Raw genomic sequence first — 21,135 nt, forward strand, 5'->3', positions numbered from 1 at the left:
CCTATGTTCCCATAGTGAACATAAAATACCTTTTATTGTCAATAAACCACTATTTGGAAAATTTTATTTGTGAGGCAGAGAGAGAGAAAGAGAGAGAGAGTATAAGCAACTGAGTGGCTACCCACTGGTTCACTCCCCAAATGCCCACAATGGCAGAGGCTTAGCTGTAGCTCCTCTGGGCCAGGCTGAAACCAACAGCAGGGAACTCAATCTAGGTTTCCCATGAGGCTGGGAGAAACCCAATTCCTTCCCCTTCACTACTGCCTCCTAGGGTCTGCAGTGCTGGGAAGCTGGAATCAACCCCAGGCAGTCTGATATGGCATGCAGGCCTCCTAACTTGGCCAATTTCCTGCTTCTACCTAAAACCGCAATGAAATTTAGGCTTCCTAAATGAGTTTTAAAGTGTCATTAAATGGATTGATTTCATTAAATATATGAGGGGTCTTCAAAAAAATATCTGGGACGTGCATATAATAAAAAAATTATGCATGGATTTCAAAATAGTTTGCACCAAAATAAACATTTTTTATTACATTTTTCCATGGGCTTTCTGAAGGCCCCTTGCATAATAAATACATTTTATGATAAATGCTTGTAAGGTTCTAGCCCACCTCCTCATTCAGTGGTTATATTCTACTTATTATTTGGTATTTTTTGTACACCTTTGAAACTTAAACAGATGATTACCTTCCATACCACCATCATCACCACCCCATCATCACCCAGTACCATTCGTGGAGTTCCCACCCTGTCTTGAAGGTTAAACAGATATCTAGTAGTTACTGTAACCCAATCAGATAATAGTGTGTGGAATTGTGTAAATCATCATGTCATATTGTTTTATGAATTTTAATGTACACATTTCTACCATGCTGAAACTTGTTGCATAAATTGAATGAAAGCTCCATGTTAGACCAGTGGGGACCAAAATCAGTTGATTTTTGGCTTCCCAGTTCCACAGTTAAAATACACTTTGACATTTTGAGAAGATTATTTAAAATAAAAGTGCTAATTTTAGTATTCATTTTCTTGATATTGTTTTTATTAAAAAAGATTAGCTGCTATTGTACTTCATCTTTACACAGTTATGTTAATATGCATGCTATTAAGAAGTAGAGAAAATTGTTATTGAAGAATAGCAGTTTAGGTTAAGGAGATCTTATGAATATTGCATATACTTTCCTGAAAACCAGAGAAAAACATCATGTACTGTTCTGCCAAGATAATGCAACACTTAAGTAATCCTTTAAGGGTTTTCTTTTCTTTTTGGAACCTGGTTGGTAAAGAGAACAATATGAATTGTTCTTTTTAGCAGTACAATTCAATGATACAATGAAATGTCAATACCTCAGAAAATGAATTAATGATAATTGTTAAGTATGATAGTCTAGGAAACCTCTTAAAATGAAAGTAGGCTTCAGATTATTTTTATAGATTTAACCACAAGGATATTTTGTTTGCAACTCAGCTAACAGCTTGTAATATTTAACTTTCCTGAAAGCATTGAGGTATATAAACATTTCACCACTGGGAAGACTAAACTAAAATCCCACTGTCAAAAGGGATGGGAAAAAGTATTGGTCAAAGATGAGGAAGGCCTTTTTTTTTTTTTTTTTTTTCACTTGAGGTGAAGAAAGTTAGCAAATGATCATTATCAAATCCTCAGTGCTCAGCTTTTCTTCCATGCGTCTTTTGAAGACATCCTTAGGGAAAAGGTTCTCTCTACGTACTACTCTATCCACATGAAAAAATTTCATCTGCGCTTTTTGAAGAAAAGTCAGCGCTCTTACAAGTCTTATCCAGTACTTGAGTTGGCTGTTGGTAACTAGAAAAACCTTAGAGTTTCTGATCAAAACACTCCACCTGGTAGTCTTTAACAGGTGATTGTTATTTGTAGCTAGCTGAGATGACTCAAGAAGACAAGGAAAGTCAATTTGAATGAAAAATATAGATAATGTAAGGTCTGTAGGGAGCAGATGACTAGGAGAAGATTATAGAAGTGCAAAGACAAAAACAAAACTGCAGGGTCTTAGGTGGCAAGGCAGTGATTCAAAGGAAATGATTGTTGGGGGTAGGGTGGGGAAGACTTGAAGAGAAAGAGAATAGGACAGGTTCTCTGAACACGGAGCACTGGCAGAGTTGCTTTGGCCCCATTTCCAGATTGTATCTGCAATGCCATGCTGGCATAGCTGACTTCAGATGATTGGAATACTGTTGTGGGGTCATTTTCTTGGCGATGGATCATTTAAAATAATAGCCCATTTTGATTTTTGTATTCTTTTCTTGATAGCCGGAAACCGAAACTATAAAAAGAAGATCATGGAATTTCCAAGCTAGCACGTAGTTAGGAAACATTTACTGAAGCAGAGAGCCCTAGGTTTTCTAATTTAATGGAAAGGCACAGTGGGCTTTGTTCAAGGGGAGCAAGCTTTAGGTGAGTGTCATGTCAGAGTGAAACAGACAGCTGAAGTTAAATGTTGTTTAGAATTATTCTGAATCAGAGAAGTTCCCCAAGTTTATATAGCTAAATTAAGCAGCAGACGTTAAATGAAGGAATGCTCAACCTCTTGGTGATTGCTAAATTATATGGAAAACAGGACCCATACGATGGTGCTGCTTAGAACCGGGGAGCCTCCTGTGTGTTACCTAATATTTAATGGTGAGATTCCAGGCAGCCTTGGCTGCTGGTAACCTGAGAAGCCAATTGCAGATACCATGACTTCTGTCATGTGAATGGACACGTTTAGATGAAGCTTGCCTGGAAAGTCATGTCTTGTCAAAAGGTAAAGTAGGGGCCGGCGCCGCGGCTCACTAGGCTAATCCTCCGCTTGCGGTGCTGGCACACCGGGTTCTACTACGGTCGGGGCGCCGGATTCTTTCCCGGTTGCCCCTCTTCCAGGCCAGCTCTCTGCTGTGGCCAGGGAGTGCAGTGGAGGATGGCCCAAGTGCTTGGGCCCTGCACCCCATGGGAGACCAGGAGAAGCACCTGGCTCCTGCCTTCGGATCAGCGCGGTGCGCCGGCTGCAGCGGCCATTGGAGGGTGAACCAACGGTAAAAGGAAGACCTTTCTCTCTGTCTCTCTCACTGTCCACTCTGCCTGTCAAAAAAAAAAAAAAAAAAAAAAAAGGTAAAGTAGGGTAAGTCTTCTGCCACAGAAGCATGACTGAGAAACAGATCAGAGGGGCAAAGAAAGCAGAAGGACGCACCGCTCGTCAAAGTGGACTTCCCTGTCTTGGAAACTATCCACTGGCATTTTTGCCAAATTGTTTGGAAAACAGTCTCCTTAATAATGAAGTTGATAAAGACCAAGCATTTAAAAATCCCATTTAATGAATATTTCAAATTGAAAAAAACCTAAAAACTCTCTTTATGTCATGTTGCACTTCCTTTTACAAAGAAAGGCCTGCTTCAGTAATAACTGATCTGGCATAGAGACAAGGAGACTTTCAGAAATGAAATCAACAAAAAGACATGAAAATCAGGATGGGACTGACCTGTCATCACACTTAGGTGGATAAGAAAGCATAATGAGTGATATTTCAGTAAACAGTGTATGATTCAAACAGTCTCAATCATTTATTTTCTTTGTAACATCAAAAATTAAAGACTCCATCAAGGTATTTTTTTACTTGGATACTTGGATAAGAAAGAATCCCAGTGACAATTGTAGTACAATTCTGATACTCAGGCTAGGTTGAGCAAATAAATTACACACCATAGATAACTCTGCTTTTCCAAGGTTTATTTCAAGCTGGGTTTGCTGGACAGTGCATCTGGAAAGATGATACAATACCAGTATGGGAATGTGTAAGGAAAAAAAAGCTCAGAAATTTATAGTCCTCAACATGGCCTGTTGTATAATAAATACTCAGTAGTGGAAATCCAAATTTCTATTTTTATATCTTATCAATATCTTTGCTTATACACATTCAAGACCTTATATAGTTGTAATCAATTGTATAAAACATAAGTTTATTTTTTAACACTTTACTTAACACAATCATAATGTAGAAAATGGTTCCTATACCTTATTGACTTCTCATAAGTATTGACTACTTATATAACATTTATTATTAATCAATATTAGGCCATTAAAATATAGTTCAGAGGAGATCTTCTTATATATTTGCTTTTTCCCTTGCTGGCAATTCTTGACCAGAATAGATTCCTATGAACTGTTGACTTTTATCAAAGGTTATAGATGTTTTAGTATGCTTAAAATTGGATTATAAAACATTGGTTTCTCATGAGGCTGTACCACAACACAATGACACAGAACTTAATGCAAATGTCAACTGCATGTGAGAATCCTTGAGGTTCCTTGATGCTTTTTCTATAGGAAGAGGACTGGGTTAGTTGGTGGTCACAGACTTCTCTTTAGTCAGAGTGCATGCAGGAGTCTAGTTTGTTCAAATTAGCATTCTGAGTATTTTTATGAAGAGAAGAAAGGAACAGAATGTGTGGTCTCAGGCGTCAAACCCACATGGAATTGGGAAGATTCAACGCATTTCATTCAACAGGCCCTGTCCCAGATGCTGTAGTATGGCATGGGCGGGAAGGGAGCTGAGGCTGATGAGAATAAAGCCATGCTCTTCACCCTCAAGGACTCTCCCCTGTAGTTGACTGGAGTCAAAGGAGTGATAGTAGTCTTCAAGTTACAAAGGAACTTCCCGTAAACATAAAGCACAAGCTTTGAGAATAGTGGAGTTTCATCCTTCTTAGGCCATCCTATCAATCTTAGGTGGTTTAGGGACCTTGCCCTAAAATGTTGGACTATAGCAAGCACCCTTCTAAATTGTGTGGGTACCATTACAAGGGCCGCCTCAGTATTATCTGAGATTCTTTAGAGAACCTGGATACTCTTGAGCTGGAACCAGTGTTGGGGAGTCAACTGCTGGCCCTGTGTCATCACGGTGCTTCCTTTGGATGCTTGAGAAGTGTTCACAGTTGCTGAGGAAGCTGTTAGTGGTTCTTAACCTTTCTGTTAACTTGAGTGGCGGCATTTCTCTCTGGGACTGCCTCACCAGGTGCTGTCACGCGGTGCGACGGAAGATATGAAAGTGTATGTGGCTGGTAAGGAGAAGGCTGGAAGGATGGGATTGTCCAGGGAAATTGAGAAAAACGGAACCTAACAAAGGTAGTGAAGGGGAGGATAAAAGGAAAGGAGCCTACTGAGTTGATTGAGAAGAACTGACTGGAAAGGCACTGGCCAGGAGAGCTGCTGATTTGGACTCGAAGAGAGAAGCCTAGCAGGGAGGGACGGAGCAGTCAGTGACACAGACTCCAGTGTTTGTGTCTGGAAAGATCAGGCCACTTACTGACAGAGACCCAGCCACTGAGTTTAGTGACAAGGGTGAGAGCGGTCCCAGTGGAGTGTGGAAGCCAAGTGCCTATTGGTAGCACCCAGTCTCCTTCCTTTCTTATTATCAGTCAGATCCCAGGGGCAGTGGCAGTGACAGGAATGTAGGAATACACAGAATCCGAGGAAGGCCTCTCTCCTCAGTAAGGTGGGTGACTGGGGGACATTCATGTCATCCTTCAAAAGCTGGTTTTCTCACATTCCCATCCTTGACTTTGTATTTCAGTGATGCAGGTTGCTATATTGTAGGAAGATGAAACACTATTTGATGATGGTGCTGAATTTTTTTTATAAAAAGCCAAGGAAACAAAAATGTTATAAATGCACAAATAACTAAATTTTTCCAGAACACAAGCATTAACATTTCAATCAAGAATTATTTTACATATATAAATGTGATATTCTCAACAACTTAGTTTGAATTTCTTTATAAACAAAAAAAAAACCCTTTCAGAGTTTGAATGTATCATTTTATTACCACTAAAAGATATGGGTTTGCATCTTAGGAAACATTTTATTGGATGAAAAATTATGCACTGTCATAGATAATCCTATAAGGCCAGGATTTGGAGGGGAGGGTGGATTTTGAGATATTGTTTCTCTTTTTTCTCCCTATTTATAAGCTGTGAATTTGGTTGTATTCCTTAAGTCCAGTATCATGCAGAGTAGTAGGAACACAGGCCACAATCAATAGGGTACATGTACCATTATGGATTTAGATAAGTAGCCCGGGTATACATGTTAGTAAGTCAATTCATTGTTTTCAATATTGTTAGGAAATTAAGGCAGCATATCCTCACTCTAATGTAAACTGCCATAGAGTGGATTTCCATATGATGTGAATTTACCTTTCACTTCTCCAAAAGACGTGTAGTCCTTAGAATTAATGAGTAAAGTACCCTTGGCGAGTTATATTATCGTCAGCTTCCTTATCATAAGTAATAGGCATGTAGTCCTTATATTTTAAGAACACACACTCGCATGTGCACACATACACAGATCACATGCTCCTCCTGTGCTATAGCTTATCCTTATCTTATAGACAAGGAATCTGAAGGTAAATGTTGGACTTCTGGCCAGTGGGCACACAGAGCGAGGTTGCAGAGCTGACGCTGGAGCCTTGCATCCACCCTGCAGACCCCCCAGTTCATTGATGACTGTTTTTACTGCAGCTCTTAGGACCTCCAGGGGCTACTTTCTTCCCTTGGGAATTCTACAGAAATTTAAAAAGAAATGTTCCCCAACATGGATAAAAGTACCAGCCTCTGCCAGGGATTGAGGACAATGAAAGATTAGAAACTAAAGACGTTCATGGACGCCAACAAGTCTGAGCTGTGCTTGCATTTAGCCTTTTCCTAATTGTCGGAAATCTAACTTGCAGAAGCGCTCAGCTCTGCGGAGAGTCGTATGTGGGTCATTAGTACAACCATCGAGATCACGGGGACATAGTGAAGCTTGCTTCTTGAGAAAATTCAGATCAAGTCTAAGGAAAGTTTTTATTCTTTGTTCAACTGATGACTTAAGTTTCAAATGGCAATGCAGAGATGCTCATTGTCTTTAAAGAGCTTGTTACTTGATGACAGGAATCAGGTGCTGCTTTTCTCTAAAAAGGCAGAGGTTATTTCTGAGTATGCAGAAGGAAATAAGGGGGCTGCTGGGAATCCTGAATCTGAAAATACCTGGTCAGTGCTCGTAATGAAAAGGACTCTAGGAGATTGGGTACAACTGCATGTGTATATAGTGCCTGCCACGTGCTCAGCATTGCTGTTTGATGAAAAGAAACCTGTTTGGTTGTGAGCACAACTCTGCTAGGTGGCTTCTATTGTTTCCCCCTACTTCACAGGAGAGACTGAGTAGAAAGAAGTTAAAAAAAAAAAACAAAACAAAACAAAAACTTGCCATAAGACACACTGTGGGGCCGGCGCTGTGGCGCAGCGGGTTAACACCCTGGCCTGAAGCACTGGCATCCCATATGGGTGCTGGTTTGAGTTCTGGCTGCTCCGCTTCTGATCTAGCTCTCTGCTATGCCTGGGGAAGCAGTAGAAGATGGCCCAAGCCCTTGAGCTCATGCACAGAGCTTTGACAGTTCCTACAAAATAGGAAATATTCACAACTTTTGACCCAGTGTTTCCATTTAAGGTAATACCTCATACACGTTAGCAAAGACACAGGCACAAGAATAACTTCTGACATGTTCCTTTTAATAAAAAAAAGTCCACCTGGATGAGAAATTATTGAATAATTATCTTTTACTTTCATTTTTCACAAACATTTTTAAAGGATCTTCATATTTAGAAGAAAAGCTGTAAGTAGCATGTGCACATCTTGTTGCTAATTATTATCATTGTCAGTGACATGTTCCTTTTAATAAAAAAATCCACCCAGATGAGAAATCCTGGAGAATGCTGGGTAGCAGATGTAAACTATGAAGTAGAAAAATGGGTACTGACATGGAAAGGGTACTAAAATCCTGAGGAAAAAATATTTGTAAAACGGTATGTGTAATACAAGACCATATTTTGCAAAAATATGAATGGTGGTCAAGATGGAAGAGGAAGAAAGTAAGATTAATATATGGGGTGCTTCAGAAGGCTTGTGGAAATCAGAATTAGAAGATAAGTATTTTGGTGCACAACATCTATTCATAGACTTTTCACCATACTCATTTTCCATTAACTTTTGGAAGACCCCCACATATGCATGGATTTCAGGATGTTTTGCAATGAACTAAACTTATCTTTTAATTTCACTTTTTCACATTTTTAAAGCATCTCCTATTCAGAGAGAAGGAAAACCATTGGTAGCATGTGCATTATCCCATTGCTAATTATTATCATTGAGGGGTAAGATTACAGAGTGCTTATATTTTCTGTAATGTGTTTATGCATTTAATAGATATGTATTGAAAGTCTTTCACATTCCACATGCTAAGTGCTGAAGATATACACAGAGCTTATATTCTAGTTGAAGAAGATAGAAGTAAATCGATCAATATTTGAGCTTTGATAAGCAGCCTATTACCTTAATAATAGGACATTTTCAAAAGTAAAAGTAGAGACCATTAGGGAGGAAAACAGGGGGCAAGTTCTGAGGTCATGGAGACTGGGCTGAGAGGTGAGAGGTTGGCAACCCAGAGCTGATGGAGCAGGTCCAATTTTAGAACCATCAGTTCTGACAGTGCCCTGAAACTGGAAGTGTGCCTTGAAGGATTCCTCAGATAGATGCCCCCTGGGAAGGTCATTATGTTTACTTAATCGCCTGTGTATGGGAAGAATATAGTAATTGATTCTTCTGCTTTTCATAGACACTTATTGAAACAAAAATATACATTAATTCCTGTTTCTTTTCTGTGTTAACCTTACTAGTAGGAAGAGCTCCTCATAGGAAAAAGTATATTAGTAATTGTTCTTAACATTTACAAAATTACAAATTTTCAAATAAAACAGGTTGATTCCTTTTTTATAAAATGATCGATAAGGTGGCAGTGGAGGTTACATGGAATTTGTTACTTTCTCATTAATAAACATTGATTGCAAACCTCAAATTTTACACTGTTCAGGATTATCTGCTTATAATATAAACTAGGATAATTTAGTAACATGTTGCAAATGATAACTATTTTTTTCAAGGCCTTATTAATCAGTTGCTTTTTAAAAAGCATTTATTTGAAATGCAGAGATACAGGGAAGGAGGGAGGGAGGAAAAATCTTCCATTGGCTAGTTTACTACCTGGCTGCCCATAACACCCAGGGCTGGTGCAGGCTGAAGCCAGGAGCTGTGAGCGCCATCCAGGTCTCCCAGGTGGGTGACAGGAACCCAGGTATCTGGGCCAGCTTCTGCTGCATCCCAGGTGCATCAGCGGCAGGGAGCTGGATTGGAAGGGAGACAGGGTTTCATCCCTGGCACTCTGGTATGGGATGTGGGCATCTCAAACAGTGGCTTAACTCACTGTACCATAAAGCCCACCCCATATTAATTGGAGTTTATTTTTAATATTTGAGTATAATCTTTAAGCGTGCTGGAATTATAAGTCTTTGGAACTGGTAGAAAAATAAGTGAATCTCTTTATGCTAAAAATTGTTATTTTAAAACTTAGTAGACAATGTTCATTTAGTAATTAAGTGCAATTTAACAAGTTCCTGGTGAGGTTCTTCACTGTGGCATGCAGTACATGCTCTAGATACACCTGGAGGTCTCAGGAACTCTTAGCTAAGCAGAAAGACAGCCAGGTAAAAACAGAAAAATAATATAGACTGTGGGAGAGTTTATTTATAAATGTGGATGGGATTTGTGGGGAGTCAAATATTAATGATTTGTTGTTTCCAATGGTAGATACGCTGATATTTTCCTAACCCAAGGCAGAGCTAGACATTTAATTATGTCTTCTGTATCTAATGTAGTTTAGAGGTAGGCATAGTTCCTTATAGGGGAACAGTAAGTATCTACAGGCTAAATCATCATACATTTACCACATCTTTCCCTGCAACTTCCATCTAACTGGCCCCAGTGGTTATGGAATGCTTGATCTTGTCCATCATGTTTGTCACAAAGTCCTCATTTTTTTCTAGCTTTGCTTTTGTCAGAGCCAGACCAAGATAACAAGCAATTGTTTCTTGTTGCAGCATTATAGATGGTCAATAAATGGTCTTTTCAAATGAAAAAGGAGATCACTAAATGTGTGTATATGAGAGAGAGAGAGAGAGAGAGAAATTATGAATGGATGACAGAGTTGATTTTCTGAATGCCATCATCTAAGGACATTCAAAGTTTCCATTATATTTTTCTGCACACATACACACATATATATACATGCACATATACATACATGCACATATATTAACACACATGCACAATGGCTATCCAAGTATATATATCTACTATATTGTAATACAAGAACATGTTGAAGACCCTTCTTTGGCATGGATTTAAATTTTTTTTTTAAAGATTTGTCTTTTCATTTGAAAGAGTGACAGAAACAGAGACACAGAGAGAGATCAATATTTCAACTGCTGGTCCAATTCACAAATGGCTATAATGGGCAGGGCTGGGCCAGGCAGAAGCCAGGAGCCAGTAACTCCATCTGGGTCTCCCATGTGGGTAGCAGCAGCTGAAGCTCTTGGGCCATCTGCTGCTTTCCTAGGCACATTAGCAGGCACATTAGTGGGCTCAGAAGTGGAGTAGCTGGGACTCCAGTGGTGCTCCGATATAGGATGCTAGCATCTCAAGAAGAGGTTTAACCTGCTGCTTCATAAGGTTGATCCTGATTTTGATTTTTTTCTACCAAAATCAACTTCTAATTCCATTTTCCACAAACGTGAAGTATCCCTGTGTATATACGTATTTATCCTCTCTTATAAGTCAGGGGAAGTATAAACATTTAGAAATCATCAGTGATATTTCCCATATCAGTATTTAAAATAAAAATCAACAGAGATAACAGAACAAGAAGAGTAACAGGGCTGTTGTCATTTGCTTTGCAAGCAAGAGAGAAAGCCCAGGTGAGTCAAGGAGTGAGTTCAGTGTGGCTCCCTATTGCTGAAAGCAGAAATGCAAGAGGGGAATGGAGGAGTGGTTGCAAGTAGGAAATTAATCTAGGAGATACCTAGGTGATTACACTCTGTTTTCCTTAAGAATTGTGACATTTCCCATAGGATCGGTTAGTTTCTACTTCAGAGCACAGAAGCATACTTTTCAAGGGAGTCAGAACAATTGGCCTGTGGGCTCACGGTCATGAATAGCAGGTACTTGCAGAAGCATATGCTTGGGACTTGGCGACTTTTTCTTTAACTCTGAAAAGACAGAGAACAACACAGCACCTGCATGTCTGACCTCGCGGTTTGTGGAGGACAGTCGCTCAGCATCCTGTTAGGTAGGCTCTGTGAAGAAACCTGAGGGACACTGAGGAGGTGGCAGCTCAGGCAGGTTGAGGTCACTTCACTGATTCCACAAATACTCGTCGAGAAATAATAACTGCCTTGGACTAAACTGCTCCCATGCCAGTCTCAAATGGACTTGGCCTTTCTCACTTCTCTGCCTTCTCTGAAAGAAGAAACAAAATACTCTGTTGCTTTCTTAGGAAATTGAGAATTCCCAGATGACCAAGGTGAGATTGGATACAGAGTTCTCGCACATGCTCTTTCAGATTTCTAACACATAGCTTTACATCCTGAGCAAAAAGCATTGCTGTTATCAGAACCCACCCAGGTCACCTGGGTTCATATTCCAGACTTTTACTCTGCCTTGCTGCACTTACTATGTATCACTGCCTTTTCGACATCAAATACTTTCAGAAATTACAACCAGATGAGGGGGAGAAGAAAATCAACAAATACCCCGAGTTTGTAAAATGTTAGTTTGCCTTTCTGCAGCATCAGAAGTTTCAGTGTCAAGATCCACGTACAAAAAATAAGCACATCTAGTGTCCCTGGAATCAGTTGACTTAAAGTTCATAGATTAATTTCTGGAGCCCTCTCTGTATACGTTAGAATTGTACTCATGAACAAATTGCATAATTAACTTGAGTTCTCAGATCACAAGTGTAGTAAAAGACTATGTGAAATATTGGCCATCCTCTTGACATATCCCGATCTTTTCTCTGCTTGTACGCTCCAGGTGGGAGAGTTCAGAGCACATGCTGCTGAGTGGACAGCCAATGTCACGGCCGAATTCAAAGAAACCCGGAGGCGGCTGAGTGTGGAGATCTACGACAAGTTCCAACGTGCCACCTCCATTAAGCGGAAGCTCTCTGCAGAACTGGCTGGGAACCACAACCAGGAGCTGACGCCTTGCAGGAGGACCCTGTCCGTGAACCACCTGACCAGCGAGAGGGATGTCTTGCCTCCCTTACTGAAGACGGAAAGCATCTATCTGAATGGGTTGACGCCACACTGTGCTGGCGAAGAGATTGCTGTGATTGAGAACATTAAATAGCCCTCTCTTGGAAGAGCCTAGGCATAGCCATAGGTGAGGACTTCTGTATGCTCTATATGACTGTTGCTGGTAGCATATTTTAAAAAATTGTGCATGAGCTCCTAAGGGGAAAAAAAAACAAATAGATTCACCCATCATGGTCATCTGCCATCAAGAGAATTTGGAATTCTGAGCCAGCACTCTTTCTGATGATGCTTGTTGCGCACTCCACTTTCTTTAATGAGTGGAAGGACAAGCGATGTCTGATGCCTTTCTGTGCCCAGACTGTTTTTCTCCATCTCCTCCCAATGTGCCACAAGGCCTCAGAATGAATTGCAATTGTCTTTGGTAATGATGTAGCTGTGAGGGATCAGCCCTTAACTTTTCAGGGTCTACTTAACTGAGCCTAGATACGGACCATTTGTGGATGACAACGTTTCTTTTGGTCAATGGCAAGAAATTCTTATGCAGCCTTTTACCTAAGAAATTTTCTGTCAGTGCCTTATCTTATGAAGAAACAGAACCTCTCTAGCTAATGTATGGTTTCTCCTTCCCCGCCCCATCCCTAGGCGCACTTCTGCAGTCTTTTACCCCAGTCCTCTCGTTTGAATACCATACCTTGCTGGGAACAGTGTGTAAAATGAGTGACATGATGATGCCCGAAGAAGGAATAGATGCCAAATTAGATGGACATTGAAGCAACTCTCAGAAACTCTAGCATTAAACGCACTGCAGAGAAAGGAGGTGCAAAGTTGGCCCTCTCAGTATTTATTTGACTCAGGTACCAAGGTACATATATATGGTGTAATTATTACCAGGCTGGTACAATTGGCTGCTCCAAACCATCCCTGTTTTCCTGGCAGTTTCTGGAACTTAGTATTTATTAGTTAAACATATTTTTAAGGTGGAAGAAGAAAGTCCATATGTAAGTCATCTGATAGGAAAAAAAAAACTGTTAAAATGGGTGTTACTGCAGGCGATTTAAAACACTTGGTATGAATTACTCTTCTGAGGACAAGAAAATAGCAACCCCACTGTGTTATGAGTATTTGCTAATAAACATTCTACTGCCAGCATCTATTTGCTTTTTGATGTATGGAAAACTGACGTAATGTTCTTTCCTTGGGTGACATGTGCCAGGTGACAGGAGGGGAGGAGGCAGCAGGGAGAGGTCCTCGCCCTGTGGGTACCTTTGCAATTGTGACCAGGTGGGAGAGCAGAAGGGAAACTGGGATCACTGTGATTTTGCACATGGAAAATGCAGATTGCAGGCATAATTCATCTCTGACATTAGAGGAAAAGCTGTTATAGCACAATTTAAATCTTTTTAGATAGAGAAAGGCTGATAATCCTTTTCAGTTTAATTTTATATCCTAGTAATTCTTTGGATATTTCCAAGATTCGGAAAATATTCACTAAATGCACCCAAGTCAACTGCTACCCTTTCCTTTATTTTCATACTTAAATCTGCTGTACATTGTATATATAATTTTTAAAGTCCAGAAAGAAAATGATTTCCCTAAATATAATCACAAAGCTGATGTCTTTCAATTTTTTGAGGGGGAGGATGCGTATCTGAATAAGCGGCACTCAGATTAGGGTCTCACAAAATCAACCCAGGATCTTTAAAAACAAACTAACAGATGCTTAATTTTCCAATTTTCAGCTAGAAATGTACATATTCAGTTAACTTGTTGAAGGTACTTTTATAAATTTAAAAAGTTCTAAGCAACATTTTAGGAAGTCAGGCTCTTTAAGCAAGGAAGCCACTCTCATTTCCTCAGTGACTGCTCTGAAAGTCCATATGGTGGGATGCACCATGTATAAACTGTGAATTGTATTGACAAATAAAGTTTGTAATGAAAGTCAGCATTTTCCGAGTCTCCTGATTGCTGCTGAAGCTTCAGAGCCCCTTCGAACTAAATAGGAGGCCAGGACATCGCTCTTCATGCTGAGTTTTTTGTGGCTCCTTCATTCGCAATATTCCAGAAATTGTTTTGGATGTGTTAGTACTACCCCTGCTAAAACACATGCAGAGCGTTCGTGGTGGCTGTGAACCAAAATTCAATATACTAAAATTCATGGTGGAGATAGGACATTTGAAATGGCACACAATTTCAAGACTATTTATGTTACATTAATCTATACCTGTATTTCATCATTGTTAGAACTTGTCTGGACACTGAAATTGTCTGAATGTGAGATACAGGCACCTGAATGTGGATTTTTGGTGGATTTTTTTTTTTTTGGTGAGAATAAGTAGGCACCCTGGTAGTATTGCAGTCTAAAAAAGAAAGTAACTGCAAACCAATCTTTTAGACCTTAGCCTTGGATTATTTATGCTGTCAGTATACTGCCTAATTTTACTGATCCATTGCTAAATAACTTGATGTTGAGTACATAGCTTAAAACTTGTCCCCAAACACTATATTAGTTTTGGGGGCAATTTTAAGAAAACATGTATATCAATTCCTATATCAATTCAAGCTTTATTTTGTTTGCGTCTTATGGGTAATGTTCTAGTGAGTTTAATTTTCTATTGGACTAGTATCACAGTAGTTTTGCTTTCAAGAATATTTAAAAAATTAAGTGCTAGAACCAGAAAGTATCAGAAACTCCCTGCTCCGAATTCTACTCATGTGGGCTACAGGGACTCCAAGTGCTTGGGCCATCTTCTGCTTTCTCAGGCTCCTTAGCAGGGAACTGGAACAGAAATGGAGCAGCTGAGATTTGAACCAGTGCTCATGTGCTGGTATTGCAGGTGGTGGCTTAAGCTGCTGAGCCACAATGCTAGCCCCTGCTCTGAATTCTTAGATATGGATTCTAGATAATACTGTATCCACTTACAGCTACTAACTGGAAAAGTCATTCTTTCAGAGTTCTTTCAGTGTCTTACATAGATGTGTAGACTTTGCCACATAGTCCATGTCTCGTGTCTCTTTTTTCTGATATTTCACTGTCAGTGCTGGCTGAAGACACTTTAGAAGCCAAGAGGAAATTGAATGGTGTACACCTTGGTCTCCAAAAAATCAGAAGGGGGCAGAGTGTAGGGCTTTCTTTCTCAAATTCTAAGGAACATTGACACACAGGAAAGATCACATCCCACCTAACTCAGTCAGAAGTCAGTGCAGTTTTTTGGTTCGTGAGAGTGGACATTCAGAGAAATTAAGGGAAATTTGAGATGGAGTACCAAAAAACAAACTTAGACAATCAGAAGACTTGAGCAGCTACAAAATGTCTTCAAAAAGTTCATGGAAAATGTGTATGATAAATATCTATGCATGGATTTCAAAATTTTATTAAAATGAGCTTTTAATTCCAACTTCTACCCACTGTTTAAAGAACCCTCATCTTTATATCTAAGAATTGGAGGCCTAGATCAGCTTTTGTTTTTATCTTTCATTTTAAAAAAAATTTTTCACTGTGCTAGTAACATCGTAACTTATTTGTGGTTTGTATTTCTAATTAAAGTGTGAGTAGACATTTGTTTTGGTGTAAACATGTCTATCTGAATACCCGTAACATTATTAAAATTAATATATGACTTTTTGCTTCAGCATGGATTTACTTAAATGTCCTTTTATAGAGGGAGGTACTGGCCTTGGCTGGTTTGTAAGGTGTCGTGGAGTAACCGGGTCACTTTGCACTGGGATTGTAAGGGTAACGCCTTGCAGTTAGCTTCACATGGGGAAAGTTGCCTGAGCTCCACCTGCTTCCTTGCTAGTACCATCCCCACCCTGCCACCCCCACCCTTGTGCTTCACCTGTGATACTTCCCCTCCCGTATCAATTACTCTTCCTGAAAGACAGGGGATAGAGTGTATGTAGCCTGCCTGTGAAGACGCCCATGTGCCCAATGGGTGTACCTGAGTTCCATTCACATCGCCAGCTCCCAGCTCCAACTCTCCATCAGCGTAGATCCCAAGAGATGGTGTGGTGGTTCCACTGGGTTACTGCCACCCATGTGGGAGACCATATGGGCTTCTTCAGCCCAAAGAAGCCCTGGCCATTGTGGGAGTGGATTGGACTCTCTCTCTCTCTCTCTCTCTCTCTCTCTCTCCCCCCTCTCTGTCTCCATCCCTCCTTCTCAAATACATTAAACATAAAAAATAAGGATTGGTTCTGAGGACCAGGAATTTTGGCTCTGCTCTTTGTTTTGAATCAGTGCTTTTCACTAAACCCCAGCTTTTATTAATATTCATGAAACCACTTATTTTCCTGGAATTAGCTTTATAAAATATTTTCACTGTGTTAGCCTTGTCTCAATTTATAACTCTTTCTTTTGATGTTATGTTCCTTCCCAAAGTATTTCAATAGATTCACCAAAAACTCATGGCCTCATCCTTCTGCTTTTATTTTGCACATTTCAATTTGGACTTCTGTCTGAGCTCCACATGCATCTAGCTAACTGAGAACAGATAGTTCCACTTCTAAAAGGCACTTCAACATATCCAAGACTCCCATAATCTTTCTCCAGATGTGGCCCACCTCTGGAGTTGTCTGTTCCAGTGAATGGACCACATACATCTGGCTGAGCAAGGCATCCTTGAGTCTCCTCAAATCCATAGCCACCTATCATCAAGCTCTATTGACTTGAGCCCTAAACATGTCTTGGATTTGAACACAGCCATTACCTAAACTAAGCCACCACCTTTTGCCTTCTGCTAACTGTTTTTGTTTCATTCTGTGCTTCTGTTACTGATAGTAAAGAAATCTTTTTAATAAGAAAATCTGATGCTGTTCTCCAGTTTAAATCTCTTGTTTTCATTTGCTTAGGAGTAAAAGCAGAATCCCTCAAAAAGTTTACAAGGCCTTCCTTTGGTCTACTTCATTCCAGCTTCTCCATGCTATCTTGTATCACTTTCTGCCTCTCTGTATATTCCAGCCCCACTAGATTTCTCTCCTCTATCTCAAGGTAATATTGTCATTCCCTTGAATGGAATGCTTACTGTGTTTCTGCCACTCTACCTTTCACCCAGTAAACTCCCATTCATCCTTCAGAAACCACCTCAAATGTGGCTTCCTCTGATGAGCCTTCCTTGACATCAGTTCGTGTCTTTGTATACACTTTTTACATTCTTCTTCCTTTCCCTCCCTTATGATTAGATATGAGTAGCTAATATTATTTGGTCACTATCTGTGTGTATCACTAGAATATAATTCCTTTGTTTTAGCTTACTATTTTATTCCCCCATACTAGCAAAGTACATACAATAGGTGTTCAAAAAATACATGTTAATTGAGTGAATAAACATGAAAACAGATATAACTTTTGTAGCCATCTGAAATATCCTTGGGCACAAATATCCACATTTTCTTAGCTCCACAGGCACTAATTTTTCCTCTTCCACTGGGTTCTTACATGATACAAATAGTAGTTACTTTCCTCCTAATGGACAAACTGGTACAGGTTCCTCATTCTGTTTATAGTCTTAAAAAATCAAATCCAGTTCTTCAGCTGGAGAGGCTTGAAGTTCATTTGTTGTTAAACACTCTTACCCTATAAGCAAAAGTTTTATTATTTCATTTCCAAATTTTCACTCCCAATAGATGCTACCAAAGCTTTTCAATTATAATTTAATCTTGAAAATATGTTTTGAAATTCACTTCAAAGTATATTTGCTTATAATAATAAATGAGAGGCTTTTAAATTAGCAGAAAGCTAAATGCACATTTATCCTTGCCAAATAAAATTCAGCATTTTTATTCTTAAATTTATAAGTACTCTGGGAAAGAATCCATTATCTGACACATTTGAACCACAGCCAATAGAGAATGTTAGTCACTAACATGGTATGATTTTTAAGTTAACTCGTAAAATAAATACTATTTTTCATTCAGTTGATGCCTGAGTTTCGTTGATGGTATTACCTTTTGCACAACACAATTAAGAGATGTTATCATATGTATAATTTAAAATATTTCAGATTTGCAAATGTTACTAACATTAGACGTCGTGTTTCTGAGCTTTTAAGCATCACTAAGCGACATTGTTCTGGATTCAAATTTAGCCCTTGGGCAAGTATTTCAGAGTTGAGAAGATACAGCACCAAGTTACTCTCAAGTCATCTCACCAGCCCATATTGTTTCTTAGTTGGCAACAGCAATTCAGTTTGCGCAGTAACAGAGAAAACATACTTCCAAACTGCCCAAGTTTGATATGTAACACAGATGTGTTTCATTGTGTGTGTCAACAAGATCTCACCTTGCTCATGCTTTACCAAGCCCACAGTTATCAAGAGCCGGGATAGGCCAGTCACTGGAAATACTGAGCCCAATCAGTGTCTGCTCACTAGGAGCTGGCAAGCCACGAGCGAGACACAAATGAAAACGAGGAACTGAAGTCCAAGGTGATAAATATCCAAAGGCATGCAAAACAGTGCTAGGAGGGCCACAGGTATCCTGAGGAAGGAAAACCTATCAACTGTGGTTGTAAAAGATTTCACAGAACTCGGGTCTGATTTGTGTCTTGAAAGATCTGTGGAATTTCACCAGATTTAAGATATGAGGATAAATAAAAGTGTGGCACTGGTAAGTTGTTTTGTGGGAAGTGCAGATGGGGGTTGAGAGTGGGGGAGAAGACATCCATTACTGCAAAATCATTAAGAACCCAGGACCTGGAGTCAGCAGGCCTGAGTTCAGCCCTCTCCTATGCCACAGCCCAGGCCAGGTTTTTGCTTTTCAGCATCTAATTGCTTCTAAACTGGGGATAGGCAGAGTGGACAGTGAGAGAGAGAGACAGAGAGAAAGATCTTCCTTTGTCGTTGGTTCACCCTCCAATGGCCGCCACGGCCAGCGTACCGCGCTGATCTGAAGGCAGGAGCCAGGTGCTTCTCCTGGTCTCCCATGCGGGTGCAGGGCCCAAGCACTCGGGCCATCCTCCACTGCACTCCCTGGCCACAGCAGAGAGCTGGCCTGGAAGAGGGGCAACCAGGACAGAATCCGGCGCCCCAACCAGGACTAGAACCCGGTGTGCCGGCGCCGCAAGGTGGAGGATTAGCCTAGTGAGCCGCGGCGCAGGCCAGGAGTTCCATTTCTTAGGACTTCTCTGAGGTTTAAATGAACGAATTCCTGTGAAGTGCCTTGTGTAATTCTTGGAACTTTCCAAGGGCTCAATAGGCATTTACTAATCATGATACTAGTTCTACAACTAATGATGGTAAATAATAGAAAAATCGGAAGACAGAAGACTAGAAGTCTTGATGGGGCTGGATGGTGAAGGCTGCCAGCTGCTGGGCCTTGAGGTCAATGAGGACAAAGAGGCAAACAAAGTAGCCATCAAGCCTTTCCTGGCTTCCTGGGAGAACAAATGAGCAGGCAGTGTCCCCTGTGTTCTACATGGTCCTGTGAAATGGCACTGGGGGAGAGGCAGGGGATACAGCACAAATCGGGGGGGGGGGGGGGGAGGATTTTCTCTGTACTCAGAAGCCCAAACCCCGTGCCTTTTCATGGACCCTGGAGGCTGGGGCAGGAAGGGCCAGAAGTGGAAAGTTATGGAGTTGAGCAGAGAAAAGAGCCCAATAAGGCTCTTCGCAAATAGAGGCTCTTGAGCCTGGATCCTGACTGGAGTCCCCACAGGAAACGGTGACACAGGCTGCGCACCACCTATGTGTACAAAGGGCAGCTTCCCCATGCCTCCCCACTGGGTCCGGTCAGGCAGAGCCTTGCAATTTGCCTATGGCTGGGCGCCGAGGAAACCGGCCTGAGCCAGACTGCTCAGAGGACCCTGATGCTTTTCTGGGGCGTTTGGAGTAGGCTGTGGAGAGCTGTTTCACACCTGAAAGAAGGGAGTGAGAATAGACCTGCCTCTTTGGAACAGGGCCCCGGCAATGGTGTGCTGATGGGACACGGGGGGGATGTGGGGCGGGGCAACAGAGGAATCCTGCAGTACGCCCTGAGAGAGGGCTCTGGGCCTGAACAATGCCAGGGCCCCTGGGTGGGTCCTCATGCCTCCAACTAGGACTGGGAACGTGGCACTACAAGAGGAGGTTTGAGGAGAACACAGATGTTTTGATGGGAGCTGCTTGTGGGATCTCCAAGGTGAAAATTTTCAGGTGAATCCTGGGCAGGGATTTCAAGAGAGAAATGTGAGAATCAGTGGTATTAGATGTGCTTCACACTAATGACAAGTTGGAGTCAGCCTAGTCCACACTGTTAAATAAACAAGCCCATTCGACCGGGACTAGGAACTCATTTCTGGTCTCCCATGTGGGTAGCAGGTATTCAACCACTTGAGCCATCATCACCTGCTGCCGTCAAGGGTGTACAGTGCCCGGGAGCTGGGTTCAAGGGCAGAGCTGGGATTCTGACCTAGGTACTCAGATGTGGGATGTGGCTATCTTAACTGCTAGATTTTTGCTGCTAAATGGCAACCCCACTCCTAAATATTAACCCAGCCTTCAATGATATATGAACGCTATTTATATTTCATTCTAAGTAAAAACAAAAACAAAGCAAACCTCTCATGTGAATTAAATAAGAAAGCCTTAGCACATTTTCAGCCTAACTGCTAATCAGGCTTTATTGTAGGCTGGCACTGTTGTAATTACTCTGTACATTTTCTTTACAGTAAACAGTTTTCAGTAGCAAAACAGATTGTGTGTGTGTGTATGTATATATCCCTGTCTCCATTACTTACTTTGGTTCTGTTAAGTTTAACATATATTCGCAAGACATGATCTTTCCTTGAAAAAATAATAATGAATTCATGCATTAAATTAGAAAAACATAAATGAAAACACACTTAACAACTCGAGTGGACTCTGGCTGACTGAGCCAGATTGCTTTTGCTGGGCTGGGGCTCTGTAGAGAGACAGCTGCTCTGAGTGTTGGGTGCTAACACTTTGCAGCTGAGCCCCTCTTGGTGGA

General features: G+C 40.8%; 1 protein-coding gene across 7 annotated transcripts in view; it reads left to right on the top strand.

Annotated features, from left to right (window-relative positions):
* Window positions 1-15,812, top strand: part of KCNK2 (potassium two pore domain channel subfamily K member 2) — a 221,544-nt gene extending 205,732 nt beyond the window's left edge. For all 7 annotated transcript variants that reach the window (XM_008268429.5, XM_008268431.5, XM_002717510.6 and 4 more), the window contains exon 7: window positions 11,972-15,812. In XM_008268429.5, the coding sequence (XP_008266651.1) occupies window positions 11,972-12,289 (318 nt within the window). In that variant the 3' untranslated portion in view covers window positions 12,290-15,812. The remainder of the gene's footprint in view (window positions 1-11,971) is intronic.
* The last annotated feature ends 5,323 nt before the right edge of the window (window positions 15,813-21,135 follow it).

Source organism: Oryctolagus cuniculus, chromosome 13, assembly GCF_051225735.1.
Source record: "Oryctolagus cuniculus isolate XC-2025 breed Fujian yellow rabbit chromosome 13, ASM5122573v1, whole genome shotgun sequence".
NCBI lineage: Eukaryota > Metazoa > Chordata > Mammalia > Lagomorpha > Leporidae > Oryctolagus > Oryctolagus cuniculus.